The sequence below is a fragment of the Salmo salar genome, chromosome ssa08 (assembly GCF_905237065.1).
Source record: "Salmo salar chromosome ssa08, Ssal_v3.1, whole genome shotgun sequence".
Lineage (NCBI taxonomy): Eukaryota > Metazoa > Chordata > Actinopteri > Salmoniformes > Salmonidae > Salmo > Salmo salar.
Genome location: NC_059449.1, coordinates 17,275,884 through 17,288,708, shown reverse-complemented (window position 1 = coordinate 17,288,708; position 12,825 = coordinate 17,275,884). Strand labels below are relative to the sequence as shown.

The following is a 12,825-nucleotide window of genomic DNA, read 5'->3' as shown; positions in this document are numbered from 1 at the left end:
CCACCGGCGGCGAGCTCTCACTCTCTCTCCTTGTGTGCTGTTTTGTCTCCCCCTTCCCTCCCCTATTTAAGAAGAGGAACTGGACTATGTAACCCCCCTAACATGGGACAGTCACCCCCCTATCTTTCTTCCTGTGGACCACCAGCCTCCAGCAGGGGTGTTGATGGAGGGTGAGATAAACTGTGGAACGTGAGGTGGTGAAGGGTGCCCCCCCCGCCACACCCAGCACCCACTGTATGCCCCACATGCATGGCTCAGTCCTCTATGGCTTGGGCCGAGTGAGAATGAATGTCCCCCCTCTTTTCATTCCCTCCTCCTTCTAGGAGAGCCGATGCCAGAGCCTGGCCTGGCAGCAGGAATGGCAGAGCGAATGCCAAGCATGCCATGATGCCAATATGCCACACCACTCTGTGCCTCTTTGCACTTAAACCCCGTTTCTATTCCAGCAACTCGGTTTCCTGTCTTTATTTGAATCCCTCTCTCTCTCGCTTCATCCCTCTCTCTCTCTCTGTTCTCCTTTATCCCTCTGAGGCAGTGGCCCTTTCCTTCATCAATCAGCACTGAAAGCTGCTGTCCTATTCCCCATTTCTTCCTCTGTTTTAGTTTTTCGTTCTTTTTCTCCCCCCACCTTCTCTTATTTTTCCTGAAATTCCGACAGCTCGGAAGGGGAACCATCACATACATGGGTTCTCATGGTTTCTCAGCCACCTTCGAACAATGGACCACTCTGTCTGTCCGGCGTTATCGTGTTGTTTTACTTCAAGACCTGCATGTTCTTGACCAGAGAGCCCCCTGGGTAATCTGTTAGCAAGTGATAGTGGCGTGTCAGAAACGCACCGCCGACGCATACCTTGAAGCAGTCCACCCAATAAATCACTTGGACTACTCTCTCCTTCTCCTCTCTCTCTGTGTATCTCTCTCTCTCTGTGTATCTCTCTCTCTCTATGTATATCTCTCTCTCTGTGTATCTCTCTCTCTCTCTGTGCATCTCTCTCTCTCTCTCTCTCTGTCTCTCTCTATGTCTCTCTATGTCTGGGGCGGCAGGTAGCCTAGTGGTTAGAGCGTTGGGCCAGTAACCGAAAGGTTGCTGGATCGAATCCCCGAGCTGACAAGGTAAAAATCTGTTGTTCTGCAACTGAACAAGGCACTGTTCCTAGGCTGTCATTGTAAATAAGAATTTGTTCTTAACTGACTTTCCTGGTTAAATAAAATGTCTCCCTCTCTCGATGCATCACGACAGTTCATTGACAGTAAATAGTAATATCTCAACTCCAGAGACACATACAATAGACTCCCAAGACCTTGTCAAGTGGTGATTCTATCTCTCCTGTTTGTCAGTCCTATCTGTTATCTCCTCTCTCATCTCGCTCTCTGTCTCTCGTTCGTTATCTCCTCCCGTCTTGTCTATCTTCCAACAGGGAACAGACTCAGCCCGGCTGTGTATGTCATTTGGCTGCGCTAGTTGCTGCTCGGCGCTTGTGCTTTCTGAGAACGTGACCCATTCCTTTCATATCATCCTCTTCATTTACATTTTCAAGCTGTTTTCAGTTGTCACTGCCTGGGCAAGCGAATACCTGTTTTTTTTCTCTCTCTCTCTCTCTCTCTCTCTCTCTCTCTCTCTCTCCTTGCTCCAGTTTCAATTGAGTTTTTATGTTTCTTTGCCTTTTACCCTTGTCTCTCTCCACAGCAGCTCTTATTAATGATGAAGGCAGAGCTCCGGCAGACAAAGCAGGAGTGACAGTGGGAGAAATGGCTGGCAAATACCAGCTCCAGGGTTCTGAATGTGTGTGTGTGTGTGTGTGTGTGTGTGTGTGTGTGTGTGTGTGTGTGTGTGTGTGTGTGTGTGTGTGTGAACTGTCAGGGAGGGTTCTGACCAAATGAAAGGTGACAATAAAAAAACAGGGATGGCGACCAAAATAGCAGACAGGGTGAGATGTCTGGGCGGAGTTGTCGCTAGTCGAGAGGACATTTTGTCATGTTTGTGTGTTTGACCATGTTGCTGAGGAGATGCTAATGATAGTTAGCGACTATCACTGTATGTCAGTAGTGACAGTGCTAATGATGCTAACAAGACTGAGTTGAAGTGTTGTAATTGTGCTTTGACCTTGAAACAAGTTTGAGTTACGCTTGGAAGTTAACGATAAAAATGATTTTTATAACACATGTTAAGCACCCAAAATATCCAGGGTGGTTATCACCCAATGTAAATTTCAATGGCATTGTTTCGTATCACTCCATTCTACGTATGAATTCACTTTTTGATGATAAAGAACACCGACAGGTGCTAATGATTGTCTCTCCAACGTTACTCCACACAGAGAGACATAGTCTTTCTTTTTAGAATACAAATGACCAAGTCATTGCGCCTGGATTAGAAATCTCAGAGCTGAAATGGCCACTTTAGTTTCTCATTCTGCCAACGATTTCTAGTTGTATGTCTTGGTGGGAGTCGATATGTAATATGATGACTTTGTCGTGACAGCTCCAGATGTGCCATCTCTTCTCGTTTAGTACTCAAGGGTGTCAAGTGTAGAAGATGAAACACACAGACAGAGATTCTTTCAAAATGTCACTATGTTGGATGTAAAACTGTAACAGATTCATTTGCTTGTGGGGTAAAGTAATTATTCAGCATTTAGTACAATAAAAACAACTTCTGAATGTGTTTTATTTACTAAAATCTTAATGTTTGTATATAAACCACTGACACCAATAGAGAAGCTTCTCTTAGAAACCAATAGAGAAGCTACTCTTAGAAACCAATAGGGAAGCTTCTCTTAGAAACCAATGGAGACGCTTCTCTTAGAAACCAATAGGGAAGCTTCTCTTAGAAACCAATAGAGAAGCTTATCTTAGAAACCAATAGGGAAGCTTCTCTTAGAAACCAATAGAGAAGCTTCTCTTAGAAACCAATAGAGAAGCTTATCTTAGAAACCAATAGAGAAGCTTATCTTAGAAACCAATAGGGAAGCTTCTCTTAGAAACCAATAGAGAAGCTTATCTTAGAAACCAATAGGGAAGCTTCTCTTAGAAACCAATAGAGAAGCTTATCTTAGAAACCAATAGAGAAGCTACTCTTAGAAACCAATAGAGAAGCTACTCTTAGAAACCTATAGGGAAGCTTCTCTTAGAAACCAATAGAGAAGCTTCTCTTAGAAACCAATAGAGAAGCTTATCTTAGAAACCAATAGAGAAGCTTATCTTAGAAACCAATAGAGAAGCTTCTCTTAGAAACCAATAGAGAAGCTACTCTTAGAAACCAATAGAGAAGCTTATCTTAGAAACCTATAGGGAAGCTTCTCCTAGAAACCAATAGAGAAGCTTCTCTTAGAAACCAATAGAGAAGCTACTCTTAGAAACCAATAGAGAAGCTACTCTTAGAAACCAATAGGGAAGCTTCTCTTAGAAACCAATAGAGAAGCTTCTCTTAGAAACCAATAGAGAAGCTACTCTTAGAAACCAATAGGGAAGCTTCTCTTGGAAACCAATAGAGAAGCTTCTTTTACAAACCAATAGAGAAGCTTATCTTAGAAACCAATAGAGAAGCTTCTCTTAGAAACCAATAGAGAAGCTTCTCTTAGAAACCAATAGAGAAGCTTCTCTTAGAAACCAATAGAGAAGCTTATCTTAGAAACCAATAGGGAAGCTTCTCTTAGAAACCAATAGAGAAGCTTATCTTAGAAACCAATAGAGAAGCTACTCTTAGAAACCAATAGAGAAGCTTATCTTAGAAACCTATAGGGAAGCTTCTCTTAGAAACCAATAGAGAAGCTTCTCTTAGAAACCAATAGAGAAGCTACTCTTAGAAACCAATAGAGAAGCTACTCTTAGAAACCAATAGGGAAGCTTCTCTTAGAAACCAATAGAGAAGCTTCTCTTAGAAACCAATAGAGAAGCTACTCTTAGAAACCAATAGGGAAGCTACTCTTAGAAACCAATAGAGAAGCTTCTCTTAGAAACCAATAGAGAAGCTTCTCTTAGAAACCAATAGAGAAGCTACTCTTAGAAACCAATAGAGAAGCTTCTCTTAGTTGTTTTATGTGAATTAGTGCTATTGGACAATTGGAAGTCAAAACTAGACTTATCATAGTATCTCGTTTACTGTATTCTAGTGGGCCATAGAATTCTATTCTAAACCGTCCCCAACCCGTTCTGTCAGACTGTCAGTCATCCCTTAACATTTACTGTATTCTAGTGGGCCATAGAGTTCTATTCTAAACCGTCCCCAACCCGTTCTGTCAGACTGTCAGTCATCCCTTAACATTTACTGCATTGGAAATTGACTTAAGCCCAATGGCACAGCGGAGGATTTAAACAGACCGTTTCTCCCCTACCACCAATCACGGCGCTGACATGACCTTAGCGGGCTAGCCAATTCACATTAATACCGTGGTATATGACTGAGGTACACGACCGAGGTACACTCCGCTCCTTGTCCCGCTCATCCATTTAAATCTGTAGCATCTGTCCGATACAGACGGGCATGCCAAATAATGCATTCCCATTCCGCGCGTTGCCCCAGAGATAAAGATGGCGCCGCTCATGGTTTCACTCTGAAGTGGGTCAGGCTTTAAAACGACCGGCCATCATGTACAGCTGAGATGGAGATTTATTTACATGGCGTGCCTCAATTAGACATGGAAGGGGGAGGGGTGTAACTTAGATGGATGTTATTTTAATGTTGTTGGGACGGTGTGGGGGTGTGTGTGTGTGTAAATGTGTGTCACCCCCCTCCTTACGCACACACACACTTAAAGGGACACTTCTGGATTTTGGGAATGATGCATTGTATCTATTTCCCCAGATGAACACGAACACGTGGATTCTATTTTTATGTCTCTGTGTCCATCATGAAGGAAGTTAGAGGTAGCTTCGCGAGCCCATGCTAACTGGCGTTAGCCCAATGACTGGGAGTCTCGGGGTATCTGCTAGCATGCTAGTAGTTCATCTGACTCTGGGGAAGTAGATAAAGGCCCTCATTGCCAAAATCCTGAAGTATCCCTTTAAGCACTCCTGGTGGTCCCTGTTCTCCCAAGGGACCCTACTTCCAAGCACACTTCAAAAGGAGTCCACTCCAGGTGTAGTGCATTAACCAAAAAGTAACCCCTTGAATTGTATAATTTTTCAACTGTGGACATCAGTACTCTTATGGAACACTTACTCAACCCCACTGATGGTGTCTGTGTGTTTCAGACCAATGTAAAGATAATGACTTGAGTTAGTGTCTGTGTGTTTCAGACCAATGTAAAGATAATGACTTGAGTTAGTGTCTGTGTGTTTCAGACCAACGTAAAGATAATGACTTGAGTTAGTGTCTGTGTGTTTCAGACCAATGTAAAGATAATGACTTGAGTTAGTGTCTGTGTGTTTCAGACCAATGTAAAGATAATGACTTGAGTTAGTGTCTGTGTGTTTCAGACCAATGTAAAGATAATGACTTGAGTTAGTGTCTGTGTGTTTCAGACCAATGTAAAGATAATGACTTGAGTTAGTGTCTGTGTGTTTCAGACCAACGTAAAGATAATGACTTGAGTTAGTGTCTGTGTGTTTCAGACCAATGTAAAGATAATGACTTGAGTTAGTGTCTGTGTGTTTCAGACCAATGTAAAGATAATGACTTGAGTTAGTGTCTGTGTGTTTCAGACCAATGTAAAGATAATGACTTGAGTTAGTGTCTGTGTGTTTCAGACCAATGTAAAGATAATGACTTGAGTTAGTGTCTGTATGTTTCAGACCAATGTAAAGATAATGACTTGAGTTAGTGTCTGTGTGTTTCAGACCAACGTAAAGATAATGACTTGAGTTAGTGTCTGTATGTTTCAGACCAATGTAAAGATAATGACTTGAGTTAGTGTCTGTGTGTTTCAGACCAATGTAAAGATAATGACTTGAGTTAGTGTCTGTGTGTTTCAGACCAATGTAAAGATAATGACTTGAGTTAGTGTCTGTGTGTTTCAGACCAATGTAAAGATAATGACTTGAGTTAGTGTCTTTGTGTTCGGAGCTCCAGACATTTACGGTCACAAAAAGAAACACCCTCAAATCAATGATGGAGTTGTCAAGGCGATACACAACAGTAACGTCACCATCGGTATGAACTTTAAAAGGTTACGTACGAGGAAGCGATTTGTTTTTACCATTTGCAGCATGTAATAAGCAGCTTGGTCAGTTGGAACAGCTGTTAACTGTGTCTTCCTGTGAAAAGAGGAGGAGAGGAGGAAGGTAGCGGTCGGGCTTGTCTGAACATGGAAACACTTCACTTCCTTTAGGCACTTACCTGAGACTGGCCCCCACCCTCCACACCCCACTCCCTCCCACATCATACAAATTGACCCTATGCCCTTTGATATCTCTCTCTCTCTCTCTCTCTCTCTCTCTCTCTCTCTCTCTCTCTCTCTCTCTCTCTCTCATCCCTCTGTACTCTCGCTCTCTCTATCCCCCTCTCTCTCTCTCTCTCTCTCTCCTCCCTCTCTTTCCCTCTCTCTATCTCCCCCTCTCTCCCTCCCTCTCTCTCTCTCTCTCCCTCTCATCCCTACCTCCAGACACAAAATAAGTGTGGGCTGAAGAAGTCTAACTCCCGCTTTTCCTCCCACTCTCCTCCCTCTCTTTCTCCTTCCTCTCCGTCCCCCACGCTACCTCCTTCTGATTCCTCTCTTTCTCTCCCTCCAGACCTGAACGAGTGTGGCCTGAAGCCCCGGCCGTGCAAACACAGGTGCATGAACACATACGGCAGCTACAAGTGCTACTGCCTCAATGGCTATATGCTGATGCCTGACGGGACCTGTGGAAGTGAGTGGAATGTCACATGACGTGGGTCTGTGTGGTGTGAACAGTGTGACGGTCTGTCCCTCTTCTCTTCTTTGCCTCTGTTTGTATTTCTCTGTCTGTCAGTCTGTTGTCTCTTCATTTTTCCTCTCTGTCTCTCTCTCTCTCTCTTGATTTCTCCGCCCTCTCTCTCTGTTCATTGTTTCTCACTCTCTCTGTCTCTCTCACTCTCTCTCTCTCTCTCTCTCTCTCTCTCTCACTTCCTCTCCCTCACCTCAAATGTATTTACTCTTTAAAGCCATTAGAACACTGTGCTCTCTCTCCAATTATGAAGTCCATTTTCACATCCACGTTTAGACCTTTGACAACACTACAGTCTCTCCTGCTGTGGTAAAATGTTCAGGAAAGTAAAGTCAACATCCCGTTCTATCCACTCACCATTACCTCTACAGCCAGGCTCTGGGGAGCCAACTCCAGTATGCATCCTAAATGACTATAGGTCCTGGTCAAAAGTAGTGCACTGTATAGAGAATAGAGTGCCGTTTGGGACGCACCCCCAGTCAAATATGAAAGAGACGTGAACTTTAACCTTTGTATATAAAATGGGACTTTTATTGCTTAGCCCAAAAGGTATTCTGACTCATCCTGTGGAGGTGATAGTGTGTCTGTGCTTGCCCCCCAGTAACCGCTGCTATTTTTCTTTCTCCTTTCCTTGCACCTTTTGCAACCACACAATCTTATCGAGAACCTTATAAAAGTGCTCACTTGAGTGTTCCTTTGATGAAAGCAGTAATGATATCGCCCCCACTTGAATGTGGAGGCCCCCTCTCTGAGAGGCAATGTAGTTTTGTTTTGTTTTTCTGATTTGATTCTGGCAGCGGCAGAATTATTTACTACTTTTACCCATCAGGAACAAAAACCCTAAGATACCGTTGAAGTATAACATCAGAATATCCATGTGTGTTCCATCGACATATGCCGAGTGTACAAAACATTAAGAACATATTCCAAATTGCGTTGCCATCAGAACAGCCTCAATTCCTCGAGGCAAGGTGTCAAAAGGATTCCACAAGGATGCTGGCCCATGTTGACTCTAATGCTTCCCACAGTTGTGTCAAGTTGGCTGGATGTCTTTTGGGTGGTGGGAAATTCTTGATACACACGGGAAACTGTTGAGCGTTAAAAATCCTTCTTGAACCTTTCTCCTCCCCTTCATCTACACTGATTGAAGTGGATTTAACAAGTGACATCAATAAGGGATCATAGCTTTTACCTGGATTCATCTGGTCAGTCTATGTCATGGAAAGAGCAGGTGTTCATAATGTTTTGTCCACTCAGTTGGCAGTTATGTATTTTTTTCTAGGACACCTCAAGTATTTATTGATATTCCTCTCTCTTTCTCCTTTTCCTCCTCCTCGTCTTTGATCAACAGGCTACTCTAACGTTTTATCAGCCTGGCTACGTCCCTCCTTTCCTCCTCATTGTCTTTGATCAACAGACTACTCTAACGTGTTATCAGCCTGGCCTGCGTCCCTCCTCTCCTTCCTCCTTTTTTCTCCTACAGTCTATTCCAGAGTACCTGCTGCAGCAACAAACGTAGCAACTTTCATTTCCTTTTTTGGAAATGTTGTAGAAGAGAAGTGGGGGGGGGGGGCCTCCACACAAAGAAATGAGTTCATGTTATTTTGGAGAGCAGCTTGAACCCCTGAACGACCCATGAGAATGGAACTACAGAGTGGTGTTTTCAGGACAAACAGGAGGGCGAGAGAAGAGAGGATGAGAAAGGGTTGAAAGAAAGTGAAGGGAGGGCGAAGGGTCGGAATTTTGTGAGTGCCAATATTCCACTCTACCTAGGTTGTGATCCAAATTATATTGCTGTAATTAATCCTCACTGTGTGTCTTCCTGTGTCCACGCACCCGCTTGTGTGTGTGATCTGTGTGTGTGTGTCCTTAATGTTTGTGTGTGTGTGTGTGTGTGTGTGTGTGTGTGTGTGTGTGTGTGTGTGTGTGTGTGTGTGTGTGTGTGTGTGTGTGTGTGTGTGTGTGTGTGTGTGTGTGTGTGTGTGTGTGTGAGCTAGCTATAACCTGCTGCTGTATTCTCTCCAGATACCCGTACCTGTGGTATGGCCAACTGCCAGTATGGCTGTGAGGTGCTGAAGGGAGAGGTGCGCTGTCAGTGCCCGTCGCCAGGGCTTCAGCTGGCGCCGGACGGAAGAACCTGTGTGGGTACGTTCTGTTCTAGTGATAAATATATCAGCACGCACATAAGCGCACGCACACATCCACACACACACACAACAAGATGTGTGAGCCTTATTCAATTATTCAATGCCAGAAGAAGCATTACTTCTTTTCTTGTAATAGAAAAACGTGAGACGGGTGAGTTGTTTTTGTCTTGTCAGCCTTTGAATTTGCTGAATAGATGATCAAATGAAATTTGATTGCCACAGAGCTCGACAAAATACCTTTGGCAGCAATGAAAACACAAGTTAGAAAATCAAATAAGGCCTTGAATGGGGAAGACAGCAGCAAGGAGAAGAACTTTCCTGTTATTCTCAAACACTCTTCTCCACTTTCTGCTGGTCCATTGGCATTCTGAATGTCCTTGACAACCTCAATGGTGATTCCCTTTCTCTCTCTCTCTCTCTCTCTCTCTCTCTGAGCTACTAATTGCATTTTTACTACGTGGAGACTGCATAATGGCCTTTCTTAATGAAGGTGAATGCACTGACGGAAGTTCACTGGGAGTAAAATGACCAGGGATCTCTCTCTCTCTCTTTTACATGCCATCACTCAGAAGAGTAAATCTCAGATGGACAAATTGAGCCAGTTAATCCGTGTCACATCTAAATGCAGGCTCTGTCTATTGGTTCATCTTAAATACAAGCTCTGTCGATTGGCTTGGCTGAGCCTTAAGGTGATGCACTCTAGTCGCAGTTTGAGACTGAGGGGAGGTAGAGGGGGTGTGGCTTCAAAACAGAGGCACATCAATCATTGTTGTAGAAGGAGAGAGAGGTTCCTAGCCCACAGGTTTTACAATGGCTCTGGAAATATTTGAGGAGACCCCTTCAACCCTTTTCGGAAAGAGGAGTTTTTTATGGAAGAGGGTGTCTGCTTTAAATAAATGCTAAGGTCAAGGGTCATCAGTGTTAGCAATTTATGTTATTCTTCAATAACACAAACTCCAAAGCAAATCAGGGGGAGATCAAACTCTCAAACTCTGCATGGTGACTTTATCTTCAAAATATTCTTATACCAGAGAGAGTTGATAGCTGTTCCAGGGTAGGATGATTTGGATGAATTATATGTCTGGTCCAGTCTACTAGTCTACTGTAGTCTCTTTGTTATTTTGTGTTGTTCCTCTGGCAACAGAAGAGGCCTATGGCAAGCCCATGGCAAACCCATGTCAAATCCCTCAAAAAATGAGTAAATAAATCTGAAATGCAAAAATTCTTTGCTGTAATCTTGTGATGTGGGCTAGACCTATATTGACAGGCGATGGAGATTGAGAGGCGAGAAACATGTTGAGGACAATACGCTATGATTAACGAGTCATCCTGGGATTAATGAGTGCTGATTAATGATTAACTCCTGGGATTTTTGGATTGTTCCAGAAACTTGACAGCTTCATATTTCATTTATCCTTCTCATAAAAATGCCCAATTAATCAAAGGGTTTGTCAGCAGAAAAAACAGCTATGCAGAACTGAATACAAGCCGATAAACACTAAATACGAAGTGATTGAATGAAACAGCACTGTTCTTTCTAGGCAAGCAGTTCTTTTCATGGGTAGGTTTTCAGACAGAAAAGTAGTGATTGATTGGAAACCTTGTACATATTTTGGCCTGTTGTAGGCTACCCTATAGTATGCATCCATCTTTCTCTTAGACTCTCCATAACACTCGGTAAGTTTCAAGTTGGCGTAACTGTCAGTTGTTTCCCTCATGCAACATTTTACAGCACATTAACTCATGGTATTTAAGTGAAAAAGACTCACCTAAGCCTGTAGTCCTTTCAATGTCTTCCTGCCCCTGTAACTACAGAGGTGATTTGAGTCAACCCGGACGGAACGAGCTCTTAAAACCTTCCCAACCGTGGTGTGTATTCTTCTGATCACAGGATTTAATACATAATCGGCTTTCGTTCATGTTTGAATAAACCCAAAGGAGAGAAGAAGAAATAAGGAGAGAAAAGACCGGTGAAAGAGAGGAAATGCTGTTCTGTTGAAAGATGCAGATGAACCTGTAGGCTATATTTATATATGTAATACCTATATGTGTCAATGTGTTGCTAGCCAACATAAGCATACACGAAGAGACAAATATTTCCATTGATTTACATGGATACATACGGCTTTGGTATAGGTGAAACTATATGTTTATTAATAAAGAATTGAAACCCTGATGAAGGTGGGCTAGCTGATTAAACGTTGGTATTTATTACATGCATTGAATCAGAGCCATGATATTGTACAGCCCTTCCTTCTTAGTATTAATACCTCTCCCTCTAAGTATTAATAAAGACTCAACTATGAACTGTAGTTTCATCTGTGATGGTCTTACTTTCAGACGTGGACGAGTGTGCGACCGGCATGGCCACGTGTCCCCGGTTCCGTCAGTGCATCAACACATTTGGGAGTTACATCTGCAGGTGTCACGAGGGCTTCGACCTGCAGTACATCAACGGGAAGTACCAGTGCCTAGGTACGTAATGAGGTCATCCAGGCTTTCCACACGTCTTACCTGGGGTTTAAGGGTCAAAAGGTCAACGGGCAGGCTTGTTGAGATGTTTTGACCCATCATCGAGTCATTGCGTCTGGAGCGCAGGTGTTGTTTTGTACATTAATCATTTTAAGAGAGAGATAAGAAGAAAGAGAGAGGGGGGGGGGGGACAGAGAGAACAAGGGAGCGGAAAGAAGGAAAGAAAGAGGAAAAACTGCATAACTTTATGAAATCCTGTCAAATCTCTAAGTATTTACTGCATCTTCTCTGAACAAATCACATTCACTCTTTAATCTTGAACGGAGAATCATTCAGTGAGCAGTCTATTGGAATAACGCCTCCTCTGTTCTCACGCCTTTGAGATGTGTCAACAATCAAAAGTTCAACACTGTCAGTCTGTGCAGTGTTCACTAAACTCCTCATAACGTATTCTCTGAATGGGTGAGGGTTTTAATTAACTAACAAGCATTCTTCGTAAAGGATTCAGTGTACTGAATATTCTCTCTCTTCACTCTAATAAATAGCACTTCCCCTAATAAAAGGAGACATTGACATAAACGCTGAACTCCCTCTCTGAGTGAAGGGGAAATTAACCTTGGCCAATTAGCATGCTGTACTTCTGCTACCTTTCACTGTGTTTATGTGCTGTGCAAGAGCTCTCTTTTCTTTCTGTCTTTCTGTTTGTCTGTCTTTCTTTCTTTTTGTATTTTTCCCTCCCTCCCTCCCTCCCTCATACTCAGCTATGTGGTTCTCCTGTCTTTCAGATGTGGATGAGTGCTCCTCAGGCCAAAACCAATGCAGCAGTTTCGCCACCTGCTATAACACGCCTGGTTCCTACAAGTGCAAGTGCAAAGATGGCTACAGGGGGATGGGCCATGACTGCAAACGTAAGCTTGGCCACTGAATGGCCCCGCGGCCCCTCTCTCTTTTTAAAGGGGACAGGGCCCCCTTTTTTATTTTCTTTGGTCGTGTTTTTTGAAGGCTGGAGGGTGGACGAGATTAGGGGGTAGGAAAAGTAGTCTGCAACTTAAGAGCAAGGGGCTGAAATTCTTGTCTCTGTGATGGCTGTCACTCATGAGTGAGATAACCCCGCCCCTTATCGTCTAGTATGGCCATCTTTATCTTTAAAGACAAAAAAAGGGTCAGTCTGTCACGGTTGTTGTAAGAGACGGACCAAGGCGCAGCGTGTATTGAGGTCCACATATTTATTTAACGTGAAACTTCTTCAACAAAACAACGAACAAGCAACAAAACGTGACCATGTGGTGCAACAAGCACAAAACCAAACAATATCCCACAAAACACAGGTGGGAAAAAGGTTACCTAAATATGATCCCCA

General features: G+C 43.2%; 1 protein-coding gene across 9 annotated transcripts in view; it reads left to right on the top strand.

The window, feature by feature from the left end:
* LOC106610313 (nephronectin) overlaps positions 1-12,825 on the top strand; it is a 53,012-nt gene that overhangs the window by 22,002 nt on the left and 18,185 nt on the right. For 4 of the 9 annotated variants that reach the window (XM_045722883.1, XM_045722882.1, XM_045722886.1 and 1 more), the window contains 4 exons: positions 6,670-6,789; positions 8,872-8,991; positions 11,334-11,468; positions 12,251-12,373. In XM_045722883.1, coding sequence (XP_045578839.1) covers positions 6,670-6,789; positions 8,872-8,991; positions 11,334-11,468; positions 12,251-12,373 — 498 coding nt within the window. Of the gene's footprint in view, positions 1-71; positions 171-6,669; positions 6,790-8,871; positions 8,992-11,333; positions 11,469-12,250; positions 12,374-12,825 lie in introns of all 9 variants that reach the window. The other 5 variants (XM_045722879.1, XM_045722878.1, XM_045722881.1 and 2 more) reach the window with 2 other exon arrangements.